We start from the raw sequence: 26,653 nt of genomic DNA, 5'->3' as shown, positions 1-26,653 counted from the left end.
AATTCCCTTACGGCGAATTTCGTTTGAAAAAAAACGCGTTCGGATTTAGCCGGAAATCTTATTTTTCTTATTTTTCTTATTCATGGAATTGCAAAATGAAATGAAGGAGGGATAGTATATGTGCACAATTCCCGCTAAACCGTTTGGGTTATATTCTCTCTTCTTTTTCTGTATCAAATCCCGCAGTCTTTTACACGACTCCTCCTCCTCCTCCCTATCTTCTTCCTTAGATTTTCTCATTTTCTCTCATTCTCTCTCCTTTCGTTTTTCACGCACACACACAGCGCTCGATCCCGTTTTTTTCTTCGCTCGGCGCTGCTGGACGAAAAATATGTCGAAGAAGTGCGTGCGTGCGTCGCCCGTGCTGCTGCTGAGGAGACCCGTCACGTCGCCGCCCCCACACACACTCACACACACTCACGGGAGGGCGCGGCAGACGCGCTCCCGCCGATATTTTAGAGAGTTACGCACAGAATACTGTGCGATCCCGGTTGTGTCCGCGCGTCGTATAGTCCCCCCCCCCCCACCCGAAAAAAAAGCCCAGCACGACTAAACAGTCGACACCCCAGCAGACCAGTCGCTGTGTGGCCTCCGTTGCGTGCAGCTGTCGACGCTATACGCTCCGTGCCGGACTCTCTCTCTCTCCCTCCCATCTCTTTTATTCCTTTTGATTCAATCATTCAAAACGTGAAATTCTTGTCAATGATTCAAATTTCATCGATTTCGTGAATATGTGGTGACACATCGACGAAATCAAAAGGAAAGGAAATAACTTGTTTGGCCAGGAGTGTGCACCGTGGACACTGGACATTCATTTTTTTTAAATCCGCGCAAGCTATTATGGCCACAGGCTGAAAAGAAATCCAATTTCAAATTCAAAGTGCTGTTTTTTTTAAATTTTTTTGAAAATCCCGCTCATTTTTTTAAAGCGCGAAATTTAAATTTTTTTAAATTTTTTTTTCGTTTTTTTGTTTGTGTGTGATTTCAAATGGACTACTGGACGGATATTTCAACTTCCTCCTGGATTTGACGTCTCCAGCTGGGAAAAATAAAACTCTTCCGGACCGTCCGCCCCTTTTTTTAGCTTCCCCCCCGCCCGCCCTCCTCCAAGTGATTTGTGTTGTCGTGCGTTTCTGGTTGGTTACGTATGGTGCGTCTGTTTGTAGTGCAAGTGAGTGAGAGTGAGCAGTGTGCGACTAAATACAGTGAGCTATAATACCTGGAAATTTCCAAAAAATTCAAACAAAACCCAAAATTAACTGGAATCCAGTGACAAGGTAAAATTTAAAAAAAAATGGATACGACTGGGCAGGAGAAAATGGGCCAGCGGATGAGACGGATCCGTCCATCCACCACCACCAGCTCATCGTCAATGATAGTTGCCGGTTTGTTATTGACGCTGTGCTGTCTCCTGGGCAACGCCTCTGCCACTTCATCATCTTCCAGTCATCAGCAGAATCACGAAATGACGTGGGCCAACAGCAGCAAGCCGGCCGCACTGGAAGACGGCCAGTGCCAGGATGGTCTCATCATCCCCATGTGGCGACCGTACACCAACCTGAGCCTGGGCGACCGCGTCGCCCGCGGTCTCGTCTACTTCATCGCCATGTGTTACCTGTTTGTGGGCGTGTCCATCGTGGCCGACCGGTTCATGGGCGCCATCGAGACCATCACCTCCCAGGAGAAAGAAATCCGCGTCAAGAAACCCAACGGCGACGTCCAGATCGTCGTCGTCCGCGTCTGGAACGAAACGGTGGCCAACCTGAGTCTCATGGCCCTGGGCTCATCAGCTCCGGAGATCCTCCTGTCTATCATCGAAGTCTACGCCAAGAATTTCGAGGCCGGCGACCTGGGACCGGGCACGATCGTGGGTTCGGCGGCCTTCAACCTCTTCATGATCATCGGCCTGTGCGTCTACGTCATCCCCGACGGTCAGGTGCGCAAGATCAAGCACCTGCGCGTCTTCTTCGTGACGGCCACCTGGTCCATCTTCGCCTACGTTTGGCTCTACATTATTTTGGCCGTCATCTCGGTCGGCGTCGTCGAAGTCTGGGAGGGCATCCTGACCTTCCTCTTCTTCCCCATGACCATCCTGACGGCCTACATCGCCGACCGACGCCTCCTCTTCTACAAGTACATCTCCAAGCAGTACCGCATCAACCGGCGTGGAGTTATTGTCGAGACCGAAGGGTTCAGCAACCAGAACGACATCGAAATGGCCAACAAACGAGCGGACGGACAGCTGGGCTCGCCCGGCGGCGTCGATAATTTGGGGATGAAGACGTTTGATGAGGAGGAGATGAACGACGACGTCAGGGAATTTGAGGAGCACCGACGCGAGTACATTCAATTGCTGAGGGACTTGCGCAAGAAACATCCCGACCTGGACATGAGAGCGATTGAAGCCCTGGCCAGGGAAGAGCTGGCCAACAGCGGGCCGAAAAGCCGGGCCTTTTACAGGATCCAGGCGACTAGGAAATTGACAGGCGGGTCGAATTTGGCCAAAAAGGCCATGGATCGGGCCACTAGCGACTTGTCGCAGGTGGTGGCCTCGCCCAGCGTGCCGGACTCGAGACTGGGCGTGTCGGAAGGCAAGATCCGCATCTACTTCGACCCTGGACACTACACGGTGATGGAGAACGTGGGCGAGTTCGCCGCTTCGGTCCGACGGGACGGCGGAGATGTGACCCAATCGGTCCAGGTCGATTACAAGACCGAGGACGGGTCGGCCAACGCCGGGACGGACTACATCGCCGTCCAGGGGACCCTGACCTTCCTGCCGGGCGAAACGCTCAAGACCTTCAACGTTTGCGTCATCGACGACGACGTCTTTGAGGAGGATGAGCATTTCTACATCCGGTTGAGTAACGCCCGTCCCGCCGGCAGTCTCGGGTCGGGACGGGTCAGCCGCAGCGGAAGTTCCGTCTCCAACAGCGCTGGAAAGTACCGGCGCGAGCTGGCCCAGAGCGGTGGCGTCACTTCGCCCGTCAACGGTGAAGTGCCGGCCAACAATTCGTCGTCGTTGAGCGTCCAGCAGCAGCAGCCGGCCAACGGGTCGTCCTCTTCGGCCGCCACTCGGAGCTTGAGCGCTCCGGCCATCCAGCAGCAGGCCGTTTCGACGCTGTCGGAGGTGGACGTTGAGCTGGTGGCCCCGTTCCTGGCCACGGTGATGATCCTGGACGACGATCATTGCGGCATCTTCAACTTGGCCGACAAGGACGTGGAATTGGTCGAGTCGGTCGGCACCTACGACGTCAAGGTGCTCAGATGGAGCGGGGCCCGCGGCCGAGTGGCCGTCCCCTACCGGACCCTGGAAGGGACGGCCAAGGAAGGCAAGGACTACAACACCAACGTCGGCGAGGTCATCTTCGAGAACAACGAGATCGAGTGAGTTACATTGAAATTGAATTTTGAATTTTAATTTTGATGCTGGCAGAGAAAAAACAAAATCAAAATTGCCCAGCAGCAACCACCCGGAAGGAAAGAAGTTTGATGACATGACGTCATCTCTCTACTTGTGTATTTCTAGAAGGAAAGCGAAATGAAACAATTGGCTTTTGATTTTATAAAAATGAATGAGGGGGCGAGTGAGGTACGTCAACGAGTTTGATGATTTGGGGTCGTTCGTTTTCTTGTTCATCCATTGATGGAATAAGTCCGGGACACGTGGGTCCATCAGGTTGATCCTGATTGAGGGAGAGAGAGACCCAGCAGGCGAATTAATAATGGAACGACCCATCTAAACTATGTGAACCCCTGCTGGACGACGCGAGAGTCTGTGATGTCATCGCTGATGGCGTGAGATCAAAGTTGCTGGCGGGCCCGTACGGCCCTGCGCCGTTGGGCCAACAACAGTTGTATATAATAACCGGCGTCATAATAAATAGACATTTGATGATGGCCAAGTTGATGAAATCAAAAAGAAATCATCTATACTAATTCGATGTCAGCCACTTTGATTGGCTGCTCATTTTCATACATCATCTGATGTCAATATTGAAATACCCACATCTTCTTGTCCGGCTTATTTTGACAAATATGAACATAACAGTCGACAAACTGCTGGTTTATTGCTTGGTCCGTTTGGAAATCAAAGATAATCATAATAGGCTATACATATAATACGGTCGGCATCCACCAGCACCAGTCACGGCCGGCTGGCTGAGCTGGGCAATCAAAAGCGCAAAAGTAATCGAGAACGAAAAGGAAAAAGAGAACTATTTAACAAACAAATAGCCTACAACACACAGCGCACACACACACACACATGCGGTGTGTGTGTGTACAAATATACATCGGGAAAATCCGCAAAGGCCGCGCGTGTCCAGCAGCAGACAGACAAACCAGCAGCAACCATCTCAACAACAGCAAAAAGAAAACTTCGTCCCAGCACAGCTGGTGTATAAATATATCTCTCTCTTTCTTTCTATTATACACACACACAGCACAGCGCACAGCAATAACTTGCGTGTGTTATGGAAAAACTTAATTTTGATTGTATTAATGCATATAGACTTACTTGTGGCCGTCTTATATAAAATGGCAATGGCGTAAATTTTGAATTTCAACGGAATTGGACGAGTCTTTGAAAATGAATTCAAAATGAAAGAATGTTATGAGATTTTTTGGCAGAGAATTTGGTTATGCCTGCAGGTGCTGTATAAAGGGGGGGGGGAGAGAAGCCAGCGAATGGCACAAACTGAAAATTCCATCAGCCAAAAGAGATTCAATCATTTTCGCTTTCAGAATATAAAAGACTGGCACTAATTTGAATTGCCGGGATTCTTCCATCGATATAATTGCATGAAATTAATTTATTCAGAAGGAAAAAAAAAGTAATAATAATTGAATCAAGAAAACGTTTGTCATTCCAATTCAATAAAGAAAAGGGGTCCTCCACACTCTTACGTCATTGGCAGTCGAATTCTAATGCCGCCGAGTCCATTATTCATTTAGATTTCTTTTGAAAAACATATCGAAAAAACACAAAAATAAAAATAAGAATATGCGACATGTTTAATCAATCAAAAGAACGTACATACATACAAGTACACCAACAAGACGTTGCTGTCTATTTATCTGATTATATATATAACCGGCAGCTCCCACACTTTTAATGTCTCGCCCTTTTCTTATTTTCCCACCCAAAATTCATTACAGCGCTGCTGTGTGTATACACGTCGACTATATAATGGAACGGTTCAACACAGTACACACAGCCATATGTATATAAGAATCTATAAGAGAAAAAAGTCTCAGACTAGAATAAATATATCGAACGCATCACAGCGCACCATGCCCAGAGCCGAGCCGCAGCGAGAGAATATATTATTGGATTAGAAAGAGTTTCGTTTATGACATCATCGGCACGCCGACAACGCCGGACAGCGTGAAAGAGAAAAAGAAAAAGAAAAAAAAGTGTCAGAAATAAATAAATAAAATTTAAAAAAAGATAAGAAAGAAAAGAATGTGTACATAGACAGAACTCTGCTGTTCATATATCTATTTGTCATATATGTTGTATATAAGGCTTCCTTTTTTTCGCTATGTACAGACTTATATGTACATGTACTCTGGATGGTTTGTGCTATAGCTTTCTTGGTCTTCTTCTTCTTCTTTTTTCTTGTGACCCTTTTATTTGATTTCAAATAAGTTCTGGTGGTGATCCCACAGCTGGTGCCCAGTTGTGTAAACACACCCTTTATATAGATGTACTATATGAGGGTATACACACAGGGTCCGAATCGAACCCTTCCAACAAGAATGTCGAAAGAAATTCCGTTTTTTTTCTTTCTTGATTGGAAATTTTAAAAATAAATGAATGAAATGGGAGAAAAATATTTTCTTTTTTAAATTTCCCGCTTTTAAATATTTTTTAAAATTCCCCGTGTGGTTGGCGAGAGGCTAAAAAAAGGCTAAAAACTATCGTTGTTGGCCGCGACCAGCAGCAACCCCACCACCACCACCAGCAGCAGTGAGTTTATTTTGGTTGAGGTACACAGAAGAGTCGGTGGAATCTACACATGTTCGTCTCTTTTTCTCTCTCTCTCTCCGCGGTGTTGTGTGTGCTGTGTGCTGTGTGCTGTGTGTTGCCGTCGTCATGGTAACGACGCCGGTGTCGAATATCAAATGCCCGGAAAAGAAAGGGGGGGGGGGGAGGGAGTGGGCAACTAGAAGAGGAGGAGTAGAAAATAACCGTTTTCTCTTCGTGTGTGTAGTAGTATAATTGGTCTCGTCAGTTATCAAGGCGAAAGAAGCCGCTCAATTTCCAACAGCACCCAATCAGTTGACAACTATTTATAAGATTTAATTTTTCTATTTGCGCAGTCCCTTCTTTTCTCCCCCGTGATGATTTTGAATTCTTAGATTTTGATTTCCATCATCCGGTTGTAGGATAGAATCCAAGTTCCGGTCCAGTGATGTTTTCTCTATAGTACATACGCCAAACCGATGCTGGTGGGAGCCACACAGCGATGAGCTGAGTCAGAAAATAGAATAACAAACTCACCCTATATACATGTGTGTGTGTACACATAGACAGAGCGAGTCCGTTTCTCTTATTTCGTTCCTATAATTATCCAGGGCCAACAATTTGACATAGTTTTTTTTCTCTCCCGCCCGCCGTTCATTGAAACGAAACGGCCAGCAGCGTCGTCATCATCCGTTATATAGCCCAGAAGGCGACAGATAGACATTTTTCCTATTATACACAGGAGAATGTCATCAATTTCTATCATAAGAATATATATAAATAAAATACCAAATGTCTATCAAATATAATAATCAACTTTTTTCGCTGCTGCTGTTGAACTCGGTTGGCGTTATTATTTGATGATGTACGCACAGGAGCAGAGCCGAAAGAATTGACTTGTGCATTTTGGGTGCTGGTGTGCTGCTGCTGTGTATTATATGGCTTCTGCTGCAATGTATGCTGGCAGCACACACAAGAGGTGGGGGGGTTAGATATCTCTCGAGCCTATTAGACTGCTGTATAGAACCTTGTGTGCTGTGTGTACCCGATAGACTTTGGCTCGCGCCAACCCGTCTAAATGGGATTGGCCATATCTTTTTTCCCTTTTTTTTCTTCTTCTATGTGTGTGCTGTGTGCTGTGTACTTATATTCTTCTTCTTCACGGCAGCACAACTGGCCCATCATATCCTACTTTCTAGCTCGTCGCTAGAGTAGGTATATATTGATTTATCGGCGAAAATGCCAACAAAACAAAAAGGGAATATGTGGAGAAAAGGTATATATCTAAAAGTATAAGAAGGAGCGAGGGACTCAAAGAGGTTTTCAACATACAGAGAAGAATATGAGCACAGCTATAGACCATCTACCAAGGCTCATTACTCGCAACTATATATACCCGAAAAGGGCAGCAGATTGTAGGGCTGCACAATGTCTGGGACTTGCTCATTTTTGTTCATCGATATTATACCGGTTCTTATAGATGCATTATTTCTTTTTTTCTTTGAAAAGGAACCGTATAGACACACGAAATGATTTCCCAATATTTTTCGAACCGTTTACACATACACACTCTGCTGGGCAGCAGCACAGCAGCTTGTGCTGTGCTGCTGCTGCTGCGCTGAGCTGAAAAACTAAAAATAAAAATGGCTCATCCGAGTCCCTCTCACTGCTGATCTATTTCCAATGGCCTTACCGTCCAACCACACATCAGTGTGCGTGTGCTATAGGTCTTGGGAAGAAAACTTTCGTCCCGCTATTTTCTCTTGCTGCTGTTGTAGAATAGAAATGATTGATATGGCGATGACGATTTGATCAATTCTCTCTCTCTTTTTGATTTGTCTCGACAGAAAGTACATTTCACTGCAGATCCTCGAGGAGGACAGCTACGAGAAGGACGTGCTCTTCTACCTGGAAATTGATGAACCCCGACAGTTGGGAGGTAAATCATTCTTTTATACATTCATTAATTCTATCCATATTTCTCTTCTAATTAAGGAAAAACAATCGAATGATTTTTATTATTTGCCGAGTGTTCACACAGCAGACATGAATATCTTACAAGTGTATACTAGTGTACATTTGGCGCTGCTGCTGCTGCTGTTCCTCCGCTTTGCACTTTTTGCCGTGAGCACCGCGTGAGCCCATCATCGCCGGTCGTTTTTGGGGCTTTATTCCGCGCATTTCTATTTTGTCTTTCTCGGTTCTCTCTCTCTCTCTCCTTTTCGGTTTCGTTCGGTTTCGAGGGCTTCTCAGCTATTTATTTCTTCGTGTACACACACACACACACGTCGGCGGAGGCGGCGGAGGCGGTGGCAGCCAGGGCCCAGCAGTATAGCATAATAACTTTGGCATTCTCCAAAGAACCGTATACATACACAACAGTATAGCTATTACTTACTCGGCAAACATACGGTGCATAGTTCAGTATAGACAATTAGACATACCCTAGAAATTCCCAATGAGTTATATAATTCTAATTGGATATTAGCCGAATATTCTGCCTAATGAAAATAATAATCGAAATTCCCAAATATTGCACATTAATATATTAGGTATGGCGACAATAGAACTCCAAAGATAGAAGAACTCCACCGACAATAGAATCCCAATATTTTAAATTATTTTTAAAAATACCCGACAATAGGACTCCAGTGCCCGACGGCAGTAGAACTCCAATAAAATTCTTTAATTATTTTCAAGTTCGACAATATTTTAAAGATTTTAAATGCCCGACAATAGAACTCCAACAACAAAAAAATTATTCGCATGCCCGACAGTCGAACTAAGAAATTTTTAAAAATTATTTCAAATATTGGGGTCTCTATTGTTGGTGGAGTTGTTCTGTCTTTGGAGTTCTACTGTCGGAGACCCATATTCAGTTGAGACATAATATTTATTCGAATGGGTTTGGTTGCGCAATAGAAATCAATGTAGGGCGTGGCTATATGATTCAATCAAGAGACCCCATAGAAATCGTGCAATCATATATATCAATTTGATTGAACGACGAAAAAGTATTATAGAGAATGATTGTGCTATGCTCTATAAATATCTATCTAATATACAGTTGCCAAAATGTTTCTGTACGTCACGTCACTATTTTATATAGTCTCCCGTCTGGGAGGGTGCTGTATAACTCTATAGAGAGGACACGGCGTGGGGTGGTGGGTGGTGGTGGGCGAAGAATAGAGAGAGAGGTATACAGCGCACATATTAGAAGTCTCTAGTGCACAAGTGAAAAATGATGTTTTTGCAGCACAACTCTCTCGTACATGTATAAGGCTTCCAATTTTTTGGGTTGTTTTTCTATACATGCCCACGACTACATGTATATTGTACACAGCAGCACGGCGGCGGCGGGTATTATCTAACACGTCACACGTCGCCTGACTAATCAACTTCGATTTTTCTGGCGTTTTCTTTTACTTTTTTTAAATAAATCTATTTAACACACAGCGGGGAGGAGACAGGAGAGGGCGCTGCGTACATGTGGTCAAGTCTAATTGCATTGACAAAACGGCACACAGCAGCAGCAGCTAACGCCTAATATAATACATAAATAAATATTGATTTTCGTCTATGCAAATGATGCTGTGTAATAGGCCTATTATAATAGGCTCTGATGTAATTATTTGCATATAAATGATGGGGATAGACTTTGTGAATTTCGTTTCGTGTCAACTTGATTTCCTCGACAAAAAGAGAAATGTTGGAGAGAAACTCCGCGCGAGGTCCCGAAGGATCAGCGGCGGCGGTGGCGTCGCCGTCGTTTCTATTTTCGGGATTCCCGGGGATATATAAGACTGATGTGTGTGTACAGTTCACACAGCACACACACACACTGTGCGTGTATACATGTTGGATTATAACCGTTTTGCAATGTCTTGTTTTTTAAAATTTGATACGCTAAAAAAAGTTGATTTTCAAATTCAAATAAATTTGGCGGGAATCGAATGACATCATTTTTACAATCGGGAGCGGCTATACACGCGGGATGTATAGGGATGCTCTTGTATAGATATTAGATTTGTCGTCATTTCTTGTCGGGAGAGCAGCAGAGATGTTGCTCTTTGGCCACTTAGCTTTCGGCGGCACTAACGAGGATTAACGCGGGACAACAAACTCGACCGCACGCGGGACATAACCAAAAAAATCACGAAAAGAAAACCCAAAAAAAAACTATACTATAGCCTATATGTACATAGCATCTATACATAGTCATATACGGCCGAAAAAGACTATATACATGTCAACTAATCAAATTAACGGATTTCTTTTCCTTTTTTCTTTCTCCTTTCCATTGGGTGTACGTCCGGTGCTGCTGCTGGTGGCGATAATTGGCAATTGCCCAACTCGGCTCGACCACTGGACAAACTCACGTTTCTATACCAACGCAGATACTCCAACGAGTCCCGATGGCCTGACCAATCGTCCGGCCGAGGTGCTCAGCTACGACCAGAAGGTGTCCCTGCTCGGCCGGCCCAAGCTGGGCGAAAACACCCGTCTGCAAATCCGTGTCAAAGAAAGCAAAGAATTCAAGGTACGACACATCGACTTATAGCCGCTTATAGCGTGTATAATACCTTCTCCCGCGTCTGTAGTCTATGTACTCTTTTTGGGGCCAAATGTCTATATTTCTTTCGTCTATCTACTTGCGCGTTTGAGACAATAAGCAAAGAACTAATAAGGAAAAAACAGAAGAAGAAGAATTTCTACAAGTTACAAGAAAAGAAGACCTTCGAGGGCTGATGCCGCCACTGCTGTGTGCTATGTGCTATGTGCTATGTGCAGTGTGGGCTTTGGCCTTTTGAGAAATATATATCTATAGATGTGTTTCACATATATATAGTAGTGTTTCACGCTTGGCCAAGTCTTTGACACTCTGCCAATGTTTGCAACGACGGCCGGCCCAGCGTCAAGTCTCTCTGCTGTCCTATACTGCAGGGACTGTCTATCTGTCTCTATAGGATATAGAGAGAAGCATAGCAAAGAGTGTCTATATCTAAGAGGGAGATAGCAGAGACAACATGGACATGTTAAATAAGTTAAAACCCCCACCAGCACCAGCACCAGCGCACCGGTTCAACAAAGCCAAACAAAGTCCGGCTGTCTGGAGTTTTTTCGTCCGTGCTATACAGTATAGCTATAGCTGTGCTGTGTGTCTTTATACAACAAGCTGCTGAAAGTCTATTTGCTCTCGTGATGTGTGCTGTGCTATGCAGCACCTTCTATATATTAGATATACATGTGCACAATACATAATAGACGTACATAAGCTAATATATAGATGGGGAGAGAGTCTATACAAGAACGCAGCAAGACACGCGGAACAAACGAATCATGTGTGCAGCTCTCTCTCTTCTATAATTCCCCGCTCAAAAACAGAAAAAAAGGATTCAACTTTTGTTCAAGAGATATTAGGTATATACAGGGGACTCACTTGACGTGTGACGCATTCGTGTCAAAATTATATAAGGAAAAAGATATAGACCGTGGTATTATATAGCCGACAGTCGGGGTATATGAACTCTTTTTCTCTTTCAAATTTATTTCGATCGAAAATATATAGCTAGCTAGCTAATGCTGTAATATACGGGTATTTTCCCGCGGGCTCGTTCACAGTTCAGTCGCACAGTCTGACTGGGCGATAATAAGCATCAGCTTATTGTCAAGCTTCCAAGTCATTCAATCGAAACGAGCCGCCAGCAGCGGCCCCAGCTGAGAGCTATGCTCTATCCAACAAGGGGATATACGCATAGCAGTGAAACGTATAGATTCAAGGCGACCCGCGCTATACTGCTGCTGTATATATATTTATATACACATTTCTCTGTGTGTGTCTGTGTGGACTTTTGTCCAATAAAAAAAGAAAAGAAAAGACCTATACACACTATAGTAGTAGTATATATACTGGGAATGAAAACAACAGCACACACATATAAGAATATATAAGAAAAGGAAGTTTATAAAGCTCCCCCTCAACACAGCAGCAGCAGCACTGCGGAGCGCATCTTATAGACCGACGAGCTGCAGACGGCTGGTCTAAATCCGACAAGCACAGCAGCAGCAGTAGCAGCAGCGTCGCTAGTTCCTTTTTCTTTGAGTCGCTTTAGATATATATATATATTCTTTCTTTTCTCATGTGTATATATAAAATAGAGTTTGGGCGGGCTGGCTGGGAGCCCAGCACATCGCAGCAGCAGCTCTAGCATATCTATGACTATATGCTATAGAGCTGCGATGTGCTCTGCGAAAATCAAATTCCTTCACGGTTTTTCTCTCTAGCCTGTATATATCGTCATCAGTCCGCCTTTATTATATTCTTCTTTGATCTTTTGGGTGATGTGCTTTTTGGTATCTGCCCAGCACAGAGTCAGGGTCGTGTTCTGCTGCTGTGGCTCTGATGGACGCATGGAATTTTGATTTATTACACGTAGGCCAACAGTGCCTAATGCTAGTCATATAGACATGGTTTAAAATCTTATTCTTATGTAGATCAAAAATCGGATAGTATATTGAGATGACGTGCCAAGAGTTTCTTCAATCAACTGCTGACTTTCCTCTCAATTAGAGTCTAGATTTATATATAGCAGCGACGATGCACAGCAGCATCACCAACGAATTCACAAAATGTCTGATGCTGTGCTGTGTGTCCACAAAAGTGTTCGCATCAACTATTGCTATACACGGACGATCAATCACACGGGTCTATGTGCAAGGATTTTTGGTGTATTATTATATAGACGATCTAACTCGTGTGCTAGCTGTCCATCCGTCTTATTCTTTGTCATGTTCTAGGTTGTTTTGTTTGTTTTATCTATTCATTTCTTTTATTCTAATTCAATTGTTGTTTTGTTTTTGGGTATAGAACACGGTCGACAAATTGGTGCAACGAGCCAACGCCTCGTTGGTGGTCGGATCTTCGTCGTGGAAAGAGCAGTTCATCGAGGCCATCACCGTTAATCCATCAGGTATATATTTATAGTTACATGTAGGATAATATAAATATACAGAAGGAGGTCTATAAATAGAGTCTAATTATAATTCTGTTATCTAATGTCTAGCGTTCTATTTTTGGATATCTATATCGTTTTATTGTTCTTGGCTTAAACAAAGAATATCTATTTAGCTGGTGGATAGAAAACGCTGCCATCGTCAACGCCTCGTTACGTAAACGCCGAAATGTATTATAGGGTGCTGTGGTTTATTCTGAGACCCATCATGCTGCTCTCTATATGGGTTGACGTATGTATAGGGAAGAACTGCGTTTGGTTGAACAGAAACTCTCTATACAACGATGTATCAATCAAGATATAAAAAAAGAAAAAAGGAAATAGAAGATGACAAAGAAACGGAGTCTATGTAAAATAAACAAGCGCCAATATAAATAGAAAGCGCAATATTTACCTATCTACATAAAAAGACGGGTGGATAAAAAAAGGAAAAGGAAATTGATTGAGTTTGAGGAATAAAAGGATCAATTTAATAGTCCTGATCAAATTCGTGAATCAAAAAAGAAAAAGCTTCCTGCCTTTTTCATCTTTTTTTCTAACATTTCATTCTCTCGTCTCTCCATATTATTTATCCAATAGGAACAGCCTTTATATTATAGACGTCCTGCTTATAAAGGGCTGCGCCAAATGGAGTTATAATATTGTTAGATCTATATAGAGAAGAAGCCGCCCCCGGCAGAAAGACGTGTGTGATGAAAAGCGGCAGTTCAGATACTACTCGTCTATCCGAATCGACTCAATCATATAGGCCTATCTTCCATCGACATCACAGCTGCCGAGAGATTGACGCTATGCTTTACATCTATAAACAGTTTGGCTGACATTTGACGTGAATTGATTGACAATTGAGTTGAATTGACACGTCCAAAGTTGAATAGATTCAATGCTAATACATAAGATTTCAAACGAATTCATTCATCTAGCGACAAAATCTTTGCAGAGGTGTCACAGGGCGCATAATTACAGAGTTGATATGGTGTATTAGGTACACATCACAGCAGCAGGATAAGAGAGCGATTTCATTATGAATTCGCTGCTGCTGACGAAGGAGAACTTTTGAATTGAGCAGGAGTCCATGTCTATAGATTATGAGCCCCTTTCGAAGAAATCGCGAATGTGGATATTGTCTATGCTGCTGGCGCTTGAATAGGCTCTTTAATTAAAGGATTCGCCCATCAGTCGTGCATGTGTGTCTACACACGACTATTAGTATATAGCTACACATGATGAGGTTGATCTCTCGTCTATAACCCAGCGACCCGAACGTACATATATACATTTATAAATATGTAAGGCCTTCGCTCTACTTCTGTATTATAGAAATCTTATATGAATGCCAATTCATATATAGCCTATGATTGAATCGGTGCATAAATACAGCCTATGTGAATGGTTCGTCTATCTCTTGCATGAAACTCGATTCACCCGAGAAATGAAAAAAAAGGATTAAGGAAAAAGAGAACAAATTGATGCGCGGGTGCTGGGGGGTTTCTGTCTGCTCCTTGCAGACGTCTTTTTGGTTGTTGTCCTTATTGCACAGAGGCACTTGTACAGATTCGGTCTGGCGACGACGTGGAGGAAATACGGCGGAATGAATAATTTGGTCGCACAGTATACGCATAAGAGAATCCTATGCGTAATATAGAAAAGCGCATTCCGCATTTGGTCTTTTTTTCATTTCCCTGCGGAGTCTTTTATATTACATGTCTTTTACTGTACAGGCGTTCTATTAGGTGGAATGCGGAACAGCCCAGCTATTCTATTCAGATAAAAATGGTTTTTCTCTCTCTATTTAATTTGATTGAATAGAAGATGAAGATGAAGACGGCGAAGCGAAAATGCCTTCCTGCGGCGATTACGTCCTCCACTTCTTGACGCTCTTCTGGAAGATCCTCTTCGCGTTCGTGCCTCCGACAGGTCAGTTGGTTCCGCTTTCCCATTCTTATACATAATATTACATAATAGATCGATTGATTTGCATGCTGATTGATATTATGTATTGATGACGTGACTAATGCGCAATCGATTGATGATTAGATAAAAGGCCAACAGGTGCTGCTGCTGGTGATATAACCGCGAGGGATTGAAACATATGTTATCTAATCGATTTTTCTTCTATATAATAATTGAAATAATCTGTTGAAAAAAAAACCACTTGCGATGAATTCTGTGTGTATATAATAGACATGTCGGACGGTTACGTGGCCTTCGTCGTGTCCATATTGTTGATCGGGGCTCTGACGGCCGTCATTGGCGACTTGTCGTCCCAAATGGGCTGCACCGTCGGTCTCAAAGACTCGGTCACGGCCATCGCCTTCGTGGCTTTGGGTACCAGCATCCCAGGTAGGCCTATACACACACGAAACCAATACATGTGCATCTACATGTGCATCAACCCAAAACCAGCAAGAAAAATCGGAATGCTCATCGGGAGATTAATAGCCGGAGTCCCCACATAAAACAAATTAGAACTGCTGTGCTGATGCCTGCTATGCCCGTGCTGACTCTCAACCGATATCTCAAATCGAAACATATATAGTCACAGCATCTACATAGAACGGAATTCTAAAGATTCATAAAATGAATGTGAACTAATGTCTCAAATATTTCATTAACCATCCAGTGTTGCCATGCGACCAGCATCAGCCAGCCTTTTTTCAAACCAAACAAATCTATAGAAAATATCATATTAGCCAACCACGTCAGCACCAAAACATACATGTTCTTTAACCTATATATAAACCTGCATTTTCATGTTATAGCCTATAGCATATTATATATAAGTTCCTATATAGACGTCAACGAGATCGAGAGACAAAAGAAACATATCATCGGAATGCCAAATGTTTCATATCAAATCAATGTTTTAAAATAAATTTGTCCAATTATTAAACCTCCATTCACCTGACTAATATCTTTGGGTGTTATATTGTCCTTGTGCTGGTCCTTTTTTTTATCCCGAATCTCCCTCTGATGATGCGCCCGCAACACCACCACCACCGTGTATAATCACCTGTAGATCGTATGAATGGGTGGCTTTGCTTCGTCATATCCATTATATTGATCGGCGTCCTGACTGCCATCATTGGCGACGTCTCCTCTGCCTTTGGCTGCTCGGTGGGACTCAAGGATTCCGTCACAGCCATCGCCTTCGTGGCGCTGGGCACGAGCGTTCCAGGTAGAATGTGAAATTTTATAAAAGAAAAAAACAAAACATAAACCAAAGCGGGCGCGTCTTCCAACAGCACATCATCGAAACGACTTTTATATTCTTTTATTTATGTTTTCAATTGGTTTCATTCACGAATCGATTAAGCACTTGGCTCGTTTTTTTCTTATATATTCTCATTTTCAAACTGGTTTTAAAAATAATCTATTACATTTTGAATTAGATTATTTGTTATACTTATAGAGCCGGGCCCTTTACTATTCATATGTTATAGACTCTCTCTCTCTCTCTATGTATACTCACTAACCATCAATCACATGCATGGTGAATGCTGTCCGCGCGCTATATAGTATGCGGCCAAATGGTTTTCCAGTTAGACACACACAACACAGTAGAGAAACTGTTTTTATACATTTTTGTTTTCTTTTATACAGAAAACTTTTGTTTTTGTCCGTCTTGTGCTGCTCTTTATCATGTATTTTTCTATACATATCCCCTTGTATAGTATATAGCACTACTTATATAGAGTCTATAGTACGTTTGCCCAGCACGCACATGAGCATGATGAAATGGTTTCGCCCGTATAGTAGTAGGACTTTCCCCATTTTAAATGTTATCAAAGGGATTGGAGATAGTAGATCTAAATGCACTTGCGGCTAGGATTGCGTGTCGTTGGTCTCTTTCTCTTTTCTATCCCCAGCAGACACAAGAAGGGATTGTGCACAGTAATGTCTAGACACACACAGCACACGAGTGCCAAATAGGACATTTGATAGATACGTATAGAGAAACGTCTATAATTGATGTGTTATTTAGCCGCATTCGCTTTATTTCTCAACGAGAACTTGATATTAGAACGAGGGCCGCAAACGAGCAGCCATTATATCATCACATGGAACGTCCTTTTGGCTCTCCGCTGAATAATGGCGGGTCGTTAGCGGCAGCAGCTAGCTATAGCTATATAGCTATCAGGACTTTGAATTTTCCAAGGGAAAAATCTCGGCTGTGCACTGCAGCACGCGTCGTGCCATCGTGAATAATTCTCTCAAACATGATTAATAATGATGAATTATTCAGGGTGTTTTATGTATTATATTGTCAAAGGGACGCAGAACATTTTATACTATATATAGCAATCGTCGCGAGAAACTTCTTTTCATACAAATTGGACAACTTTGTGCGAATGTATAGGACAAGCTGACACATCAGCACAAAGCCTTTTTGATTTCTTGGATTTCCTCTGAAAGAAAATTTGAATCAAACTGGTTTCGAAATACCTTTTGTGCTGCTGCTGCTTTGAAAAAAGAAACGACTCAGGGTCCAATCTAGATATACTTTGGGGAATAGAGAGAATATAAAGCATCAGCTCCCGAAAGGGTTCAATTCAATGGGGAGGGCCTATATATTTTTCTTCTATTTATCCGAATGTCCTTTTTTTTTAGATTTTTCAAGTTCACCTTTTTATTTGTCATGATGGAAAAGTTTCCTTTTTCGATAGTTTGGGACAGTCTATATAAAGCTCACAGTATAAAAGATATATAGGGCCTATTGTATATGTTATATTGTAGGCTATGTATACAAGTAGTTTATACACATGCTGCTGGACGTGAACTAACATGATTGTGCACTTGTTTCTCCCATTTTTTTTTTCTCTCTCTCTGCTGCTGTGATCTTTCCACTTTCCGTCGCTGGTCGCGCAACATTTTCTTTTGCTGCCGCTGCTGTTGACTTGGCCGTTTCCTGCTGCTGGGTCGGCCATCAGACATGTTCGCCAGCAAAGTGGCGGCCGCTCAGGATCAGTACGCCGACGCGTCGGTCGGCAACGTGACGGGAAGTAATGCCGTCAACGTCTTCCTGGGCATCGGCATCGCCTGGTCCATCGCCGCCATCTACAGAGCCTATCACGGCGAAGCCTTCGTCGTGCCAGTCGGAAAGTAAGATCATTATATACCTGCTTCATACATCATTATTATATAAATGATCTTAGTTCATATTATCGCGGCTTATAAGCCATTCAATCACAACCATTCAATTTATAAATGTTTTCATTATACAACCGCCATTGAACTATAATCGATCCTTTTAAATGGTGGTCACTGAAAGAGGAAGTATAGAGGCCTAGCTACACATTATATAAAATCGTTATTTACCCTATATATATTAGTCTATAGATTTATACATAAAAGAGTCTGTCGGGATATAATATTCACGCTTCGATTAACTTATATAAATATTCCCGAGCCATATAGCTCTCTCTTTCTCTCTCTTGTGCTGCTGCTGCGCTGTCCAGATTCCTTTTTTGACACTCTATATACTTACTCGTTCGTAGAGAGATATATACTTGTGTATGGAGAGGGGGGAGTGTCACATCCATTCGACTTGGTTGCACCCCAGCAGCAGCAGCAGCAGCACTCGACGAAGAAGAAGACGAACCTTATTAGATGCTGCTGGATGCAAAGGTTCTCTAGCTCTCTAGCTCTCTCGTTTTTCTTTCAATTCAGCAGCGACGTTGTGGACCACACACAGCACGAGAGCTATATAGGTTGCGCTGACAGCCTGTCATACAATTCCAACGCCTTGAAATGATGTTGAGGGGGGAGAAAAGGACGCGTGTAAATATATAGACGTCGTTCGCCAGTGCGATCAATATGTATAAACATTGATGGAAGTTAAAAAAAAAAGGAATAGACATTTATAAATATAATAGAATGTATATGGTGATTGCTGGGGCCAGCATATTTACATACCCTGAGAGTTTATATTGTATGTGGCATGAGGTTTTCATCTCTAACCATCTAATTTATTATTTGATGTTCAAACCACAGCAGCATCTGCATATTATGTATTAAGCTATATAGGCTAAATGATGCACGTAGAAAATAAGAATATATCCCCCAATGACCAGCAACCGTGGCAATCTCATTCGTTTATTCCTTTTTTGGAATGGGCCGGAGACGCTTGTGAGTATCACGCTTGACAGAATCAGCACGCGGGAGCGCAGCAGCAGGAGCCTATAAAGGCAAGCGCACTATTATATAGCAGGCAGATCATTTCGTCGAGTCTGCTGCGTCATATGTTGTGTTGTACCCGGTGACACACTATATCTACACTATAGCACACAGCACAGCCCAGACTTAAAACTTTTTTTAAAATATAAAAGATAGATATAATCGTCTGTGATGTTCTGCTGTCTAGTACATTCATCAGCGCCTTGATAATAATGAGGCCGAAACTTTATAAAGACGTCCCAGGAAACGACATAGGAGTAGAGAGAGAGAGAGAGTTTTGGCATTATATTATTGAGGGGACATGCTGGGAGAGCTAAAAGACAAAGTTTCGTCATCATTATACCTTATAAGTCACACAGAAAAAAGAAAGAAAGAATTATAAGGAATTTGTTCTGGTTTTCACTCCAGTTGCTGCTGATGGGAACGTAATATAGCCTAGAATATAATTATTCATATTTATTCTGGCGTGGAGAATTTTTAAATAGAAAAGAGTTACATATTCAATATACTTTCCACATCACCGCTGATGTCTATAATATATAGTCGGCATTTCCTTCCATCGTGATTAGCATGTATTATATAGACGAAAAAAGGAGCTGTAGAGCTACCGCGGGAATGTATAAAAGGGGTATATTTAATATATAGCCTGCTGGGTCTTATATTATTATATCGTGGTTGAAGGCAGCAGCAAGCCAGCAATAGAGCCCCACTGTGGCTGCTGCTATAGCTGCTGCTGTGTGTTAGGCCTACAGGGACCAATATATAAAGACGCTGGTGAAATATACAGAAAGGAGCCGCCAGTAGAGGCACATTGCGCGGGAATTGTGTTAGCTACTCCATGCTGGAATTTATATAAGCAAAATAATAAACGTCTCGCCTCTCCTTATACAACTATATACTCTCTTATGAAAATCTAACGCAAAACGAAAATTGAATAATATGTAAGAATAAGGGTATATATATTTAATATGTAATATTAAGACATATTGAACGCATTATTTCCGCTTGGATGTTGGATCTAAACGGCGAAAATGTATTTGAGCCACATCATTCACAATAACCCAACCGAATAATAATATGCGTGATGCGCGCTAGCTGAATATGTGGCGCGTCAAGTGCTGCTAAATGGTTCATTATGCATTGACGATATTCCGCTCAGATAGTCCGCATACACGCAACGCTGATTGGCAACTCTCCCCCCACCCCCCGATTCCTCTTATATTCGTGAGATGTGCATCAGCACAGCAAAAGTCGCCCGCGCTTTCGCGGTCGTTGCATAATTTATATCATTTGCTGCCGCTTCTGCTGGCTTCTGCTGGCTGCTGCTGGCTTCCATCATCATTATATATTTCCCCTGCTGCTGTACATCTATAGAGGGACATGTGATGTTGTATAGAGCATCCCAAATCTTTCAACTAATGAGGAATAATGCCCTGAGCTGCTGCATGCCAGGCATTGCATAATAGAAAAATATGGCAGCAGCATCATGTTCTATAATACATATGCTTCATAGTTGATCTGTCAAAATGGATGACAACAGCATAGATGCATATAGGCTATGCTGAAGGTTTCCACAATACACAGAACATCAGTCTGTGTGATGATGAATAAATGAAAGTGTATAGAGGCTTCTGTGTGTATTATGTAGTCTGTTCAGAAACGATAGGGCCTATATGACTCATTTGCTATACACACAACAGCAACAGACTTTAATCCTCCATTGGAAATGTCTTGTATATAGGCTATACAGAATATTTTCACTGATGCTGGTCTCGTGTTTGAACGATTTATATTAACCGCCTGCTGCTGCTGCTGGCATCAGTAATTTTCCAATAGTCTTTTAAAGCCTACATTTCATGCAGAAAATTCATCTGCTTGAAAGGGTATAGCCGATAGCTAGGCACCAGCAAACAAAAGGAGAGGCAAATGATGTGGCCACAAAACGAGAAAAATAAAGCGCTTTATTTCTTGCATTGTAGCCTGCACTATAGCCTTTATATATAGAAAAAGGAGAGCCTGAAGCTTATACAGCAATATTATATATACTTCTAAAAGATAGATAGATAGATATATTGCCTAGGCTATATAAGTGCGTGTGCAATTTTCGTTTGAAATATTCAAACGAGGCGCTCCTGTACATAATAAATGAGATATTACTCAGCTGATGCCGCTGTGCTGCTGAATTACATATTTAAGCTGATATATCCACGTATTAATTACTTGGTTCCATTACAATCTTCTTCGCCGCAGCTGAGACCGCATATTAGGCCCTACACACATAACTATTGGGTGGTATTACAGCACATTTATAGTTAAACAGTTTGCAACTGCCTTTATAGATTAAATATATAGACTATATAATACTATACGCGTGTCACAGTTAATATAATATATCAGCAGGCAGTGCTTATGTGACTCTTTAATCGATACATGCGGGCACCCACGCAGCTGTATAGACATCAACGTGTTATTATACATATTATACCTCCTCGACTATATTACTATATAACAAACGGCTTGTCAGCAGCAACACAGCAACAGCCATATAGAACATGGAAACGAGATATATATACGTATATACGTAGATGCGCCTTTTTTAAGGGTTTCTGGTGATGATGGCGTTGCCTCGGTTCTGATGATGTGCTTTTCAATTCCTATTGGCAACCAAAAGGAGAGAGCAGTAGCACCCAAAACCCGAAATATATACTTAGATATTATATATACGCTGCATGTGCTGCTGTGTGGTTGTATACATGTTTCTCAACAAACTCGAAAATACATATAGATATATGGCCTTTAACGATCTGAATTGCTGCTGCTGGGCGTGTATATACTTATATAGATATATTAGACTCTCTCTCTGATGCTAGTCGTCGCTTAGCAGAAACACTTAATAGACGTTTGCCTTTTCATCGGAGAGGGGAAACAGCCCACGACGTGATCGATTGCTGGCGTTCTTCTTATTACATAGTATACATATATATAGCCCATAGAAATATATAGAGGCGAATATACCCTTTTGATGTGCACACTGCTGATGTGTGTTTATAGTTCTATACATCTGCAGAGCTAGTTTTTTTCTTCTTCGTCCAAATGACTTTTATATCTGCGCCATGTCGATTGATGTTCTCTTTTTCTCCATATTTGCTGGCCCATATATAAAAGATCTACAGACACTTTGTCTCCTTTGAGCCAAGTGGAACGAATATCTTACACATATAAGAGAATCATATCAACTGGCACTCTCGACTGCGATCTTTTCAGAGTCGCCTTTTGAAATAGATATAGGAAGCTGTTTTCATTCTATAGGCCTATACTAGAAAAGAAATCTATATAAAGTTATCAAGTTTATAATATATATATAATCTATATGGGTTCTCTCGTCTAGCTTGAGACTTTTTTTCCCCCGGCTCCTTGAATCATGCCACGCCAAGGATCCCGTCCAAGTTCCGTTCTTCATCTATACAACGCTGGATGGTCTGTCACATATCTTCAACGAGAAGAAAAGAGAACGAGATAGGATAATATATAGGATAGGCCCTATATACATCTTATAAGAAGCGAAAACCTATATGCGTTGAAAAGAAATGAAAAGGAGAATATCATTATCTCTACAGCGTTCCAGGAGAGTGCCCTCTCATTCTTTTCTATCTAGCTCTCCATTTGTCTTATTCAAAATAAGGAGCCCAGCTATAGCTCTCCCTTTTGTTCTCGACTTGAAGTTGACTTATGCACTTCGTGGAACTGGAGCTGTGCATATAGTCGAGCCGTGATGTCTATTTATGATGATCAAACTTTAAAGAATATCCAAACTGTTGACTCTCTCCGCGCGCGGTTCTTTGAGAAAGTCAAGAGAGAACTTTGCGGAATTATCTCTATAGATAATGTATATAGATCATACCGTCAAAGTTTCGGTGGACATGTTGGCTGTGTGGGCTTTGTCAATCAACCAAACAACAAGCCAAAGAAACTGGAAACCAGATTATATAGAAACATATCAGCAAGGGTTTAAGCAGTGTATAACAACCAGCAGAAAAATAAGAAAAGAAGAAACACAATCTTTATTATTGCTCTATATAATACATATTAGATTACGTGTTATATATATATCCATATCCCCACATGCTGCAGTATACAAAAATATATATAGAACATCACCAGCAGTATCTATATACTTCCTTCATACATTATAAGATGCTTCGTTATCCAGCTCCTGTCCAGGAGCTGCTATATGTAGGCTTCTTGGGTGTGTCTGCTGCTGCGTAGTGTATGATGTGTACACAGCAGGAGAGATGGAGGCGCGTCTCAAGTTCGTTGATTAACTCCCGCGAGAGTGTGTGTGGAGACGGCGGCGAAAATCCGTCACCGTGCTCCTGGATTGGCTCCTTATATATATATTCCCTCTCTCTACACAGCACACACAGCACTATATAACCGAGAATGTGGAACGACGAGGACAAAGGAAAACATTTGTCAATGCTCAGCTGCTCCTTCGTTTCTATCTACTATTTCGTTCACTATAAGCTCGATCCTTTCCCCATATAGCCAGCTCCTTGTTTCCTGTTCACAACAGGAGCCGCGTATATAGGAGCACTCAAAGGATCCACGCGCGCTCGAGTTCAATAACTCGGAGCACGTCTTCCTCAAGTATTATATCGTATATATGTATATGTATATCCATCCACAGACTATAAAATAAAAAAAAGGAGAACCGGAAAAAAGTATATAAATGCTATATGGGTGTCGTATAGCACGTGTGCTGCTGCTAGGCCAGCACTATATCGCGGGCGTTTAAAAAAAAAGGGGGCGACGTGCATGTGTGGGGGAGAAAATCGATAGCTCCGCAAAAGCGCGGAATATAAAGTATAGATATATAAAGCTGGTGGTGCTGCTGGCCACAGCAGCAGCATGTGTTATCTATACAACGGCCCGTTGGGGGCTTTGATGCTTAGGCCTCTGCCGATATGTGTGATTCTATGTAGCGTATAGTCTCTGCTTATATGTGGAATGCTGCTGCAATGAAGATATCTTATATACTTATTCTCTTATTTCTCTTTTCTATGTTTGTATCGGAAAATCTTGATGGAAACACATAGTCTGGGCTTCTCGGTGGTGCTCTTCTGCAGTTTGGCCATGATCGCCTTGCTGGTGATGATGCTGAGGCGTTCCAAAGCTATTGGCGGCGAGCTGGGCGGTCCCAGAGGTTACAAGATAGCCACCAGCTGTTTATTCGTCTTCCTCTGGCTCTTCTACGTTCTCATGTCCTCGCTCGAAGCCTACGGTTACATCAACGGTATGTATTGTAATAGACACAGAAATCGAATCGCTTTTTTATTTATAGGCCTACACAGCTGATTTATTATAGACATTATAAAACTTATTTCATTATCGGATAATAACTGTCGCATTTTCATACATTTTAGTATGACAACCTCTGCTGTTTATCACAGGTTTCTAGATATCTCTGTATAGCAGATGTATAGGAAAAGATGTGCGGACCGCCAGAACAAAAGAAAAGAAGAAGAAGATTATATACATTAAGAAGACGACCGAGATGCTTCCCCCGGCACATTTATAACAAAACGAAAAAGAAATCCTTATATAAACATTAAAAAAACCGCCATCATCTCTTTTTTATGGAAAACATTGTTTCAAATCTTCCCCCCATTTTTAATTTTAGTCGATTACGACTGATGATGTTTCCTCTCTTTATATACTATTATCTCTTCCTTGCATTTAAAAAAAAATCCTCATGTCTTCTTGGTCGACAAGAGATATCCTTGTCCCATATATTAACTTAGACTTTATATTCTTTTCGGTTATATATCAATTAATCGTAGCTCTATATACAGCAAGCAGCATCTCGTGTGAAAAGTTATACATCACATATAGAAGAAGAAGAAGAAAAAGAGATCGTCACAGAACTCGTCATTCGGCCTAGATATACAATGGCACAATCATCGGCTATTTGGCGGGATTTACTTTAAATAATACGCTCGTTGGAATTTGATTTTACAATATCAGGATGATGAACAAGGATATAATAGGCCTACATACCAAAAAAAAACGATTTGCATTCAACAACACTCTCACATTTATTAGATTTAATCCCGGACATAATATACAAGAAAGACGCGCTGTATACATGAATTTAATTCAAAGAAATTCAAACCCAAAAGAAGAATGAGAATTTGTTTTTTGCTGTTGATTGCCACGCGATTATCAATTGAAAAGGAAAATGGGAAAAAATCTCTCCTGGAGAAATTTGAATTATGCTGCCATTTTTTGTAGATTTTTCCCCCCCAGGGTTTTATATAAATAGAAATTGGTGGGATATCAATTCGGTCGGTTCAATAATAATTTGACCACTTGTTGCTGTGTAAAATGAAGGAAAAATATTTCTCAAAATTCGTCGTCATGTATGTCAAAGGACATAAGCATTAGACATAATTGACTTTTCCCCCCTTCCTCCTCCCTCAGAAATTGGTCTCCATTTAGTCCTCCCTTTTTTCAATTTATTACCTCTAAATATAATTATGTTATTAGTCGAAAAAAAAATTATCTGAATGAAAAATCGAGATTATTGTTACGATGACTTTTTATTTGTTATTTTTTTCGATCATTTCTGTTGTTTGTTTGTCTCTACATATACAACTGCCTTTAACAACAACAACAACAACACACACAATTTAGGAAAAAAAATAATTTCTTCGATTATAATTATTATACTTTATTATATTACATGTTGAAATTTCCCTTGGTCGATTCTCCTTTTATATAGATATCGCGCCAGCCATCAGTTGAGTCTTTTTATTATTATTATCCCACATTTTGGTTGTTGTTGTTTTTTCTGTTTTGATTTGTTTTCAAGTTGATTGATGTTTTTACGCCATCATAGCAATTCCTCCTCCATGGGTACACGCGCGCATACACGCGTAAATTACGTCATAGATATCTTATACGTGTATATGCGAGAAGTCAAGATCAAACGAATCTAGGAGCTATTGTGTAGAAAGTAACGCGCTCTGCTCCTCACCACGTCAGCAAAGAAAATGTAAGAAGCGCTTGCTATTTCACACATACACACACATTTCAGACAGAATTCTTATAGCTACACACACATGTACATGTTCAAACGCGGAAAGGCGAACCTAATAACCTATAGCAACACCAGCAGCAAAGAAGAGAAGCCGTTAGAATATTTGTTGAATCATTTTGATTATTTTTTTCACTTTTATTTTAATTTCTAATTTTTGTTTTATTGACGTAAAAAAATAAATAGGAAGTACTAAATTATATTCCCCTCCTCGTTGGCGTACGCCTGTTGTTGGACACGAATCTGTTTTTATTTCGAATTTTTTTTAAAAATTAAATATCATCTACCAAAAGAAAAATTAAGATAAAATCAATAAGGGCCAAAACAAAATCTCTGTGTGTTTCAGCAAATTTTTAATTAGAATTTTTGATTCTCATCAAATCTCCCGAAAATGTT

At 41.6% G+C, this 26,653-nt stretch overlaps 1 protein-coding gene across 3 annotated transcripts; it reads left to right on the top strand.

Annotated features, from left to right (window-relative positions):
* Positions 1-550: 550 nt before the first annotated feature.
* On the top strand, positions 551-24,668 carry LOC124343593 (sodium/calcium exchanger 1-like). 3 transcript variants are annotated; one of them, XM_046796971.1, is made up of 9 exons: positions 551-3,387; positions 7,819-7,910; positions 10,369-10,511; positions 12,840-12,942; positions 14,794-14,901; positions 16,004-16,162; positions 17,916-18,087; positions 24,258-24,454; positions 24,612-24,668. In XM_046796971.1, the coding sequence occupies exons 1-9, from the start codon at positions 1,295-1,297 to the stop codon at positions 24,617-24,619; spliced, it is 3,075 nt and encodes a 1,024-aa protein (XP_046652927.1). In that variant the 5' UTR covers positions 551-1,294; the 3' UTR covers positions 24,620-24,668. The 3 variants fall into 3 exon arrangements, with proteins under 3 accessions (XP_046652927.1, XP_046652929.1, XP_046652928.1); XM_046796973.1 differs by having other exon boundaries at positions 24,585-24,668; XM_046796972.1 differs by lacking the exon at positions 16,004-16,162 and adding an exon at positions 15,169-15,327.
* Positions 24,669-26,653: the final 1,985 nt, after the last annotated feature.

This window comes from Daphnia pulicaria, chromosome 6 (genome assembly GCF_021234035.1).
Source record: "Daphnia pulicaria isolate SC F1-1A chromosome 6, SC_F0-13Bv2, whole genome shotgun sequence".
NCBI classification, from domain to species: domain Eukaryota; kingdom Metazoa; phylum Arthropoda; class Branchiopoda; order Diplostraca; family Daphniidae; genus Daphnia; species Daphnia pulicaria.
Note: the sequence above shows the minus strand (reverse complement) of the source record. Positions and strands in the feature narration are given on the sequence as shown.

Coding starts and splice junctions, on each gene's coding strand:
- LOC124343593 (XM_046796971.1), top strand. CDS start 1,295: ATGGATACGACTGGGCAGGAGAAAATGGGCCAGCGGATGAGACGGATC. Junction 7,911..10,368: donor TGAACCCCGACAGTTGGGAG/GTAAATCATTCT, acceptor ATACCAACGCAG/ATACTCCAACGAGTCCCGAT. Junction 18,088..24,257: donor TTCGTCGTGCCAGTCGGAAA/GTAAGATCATTA, acceptor GGAAACACATAG/TCTGGGCTTCTCGGTGGTGC.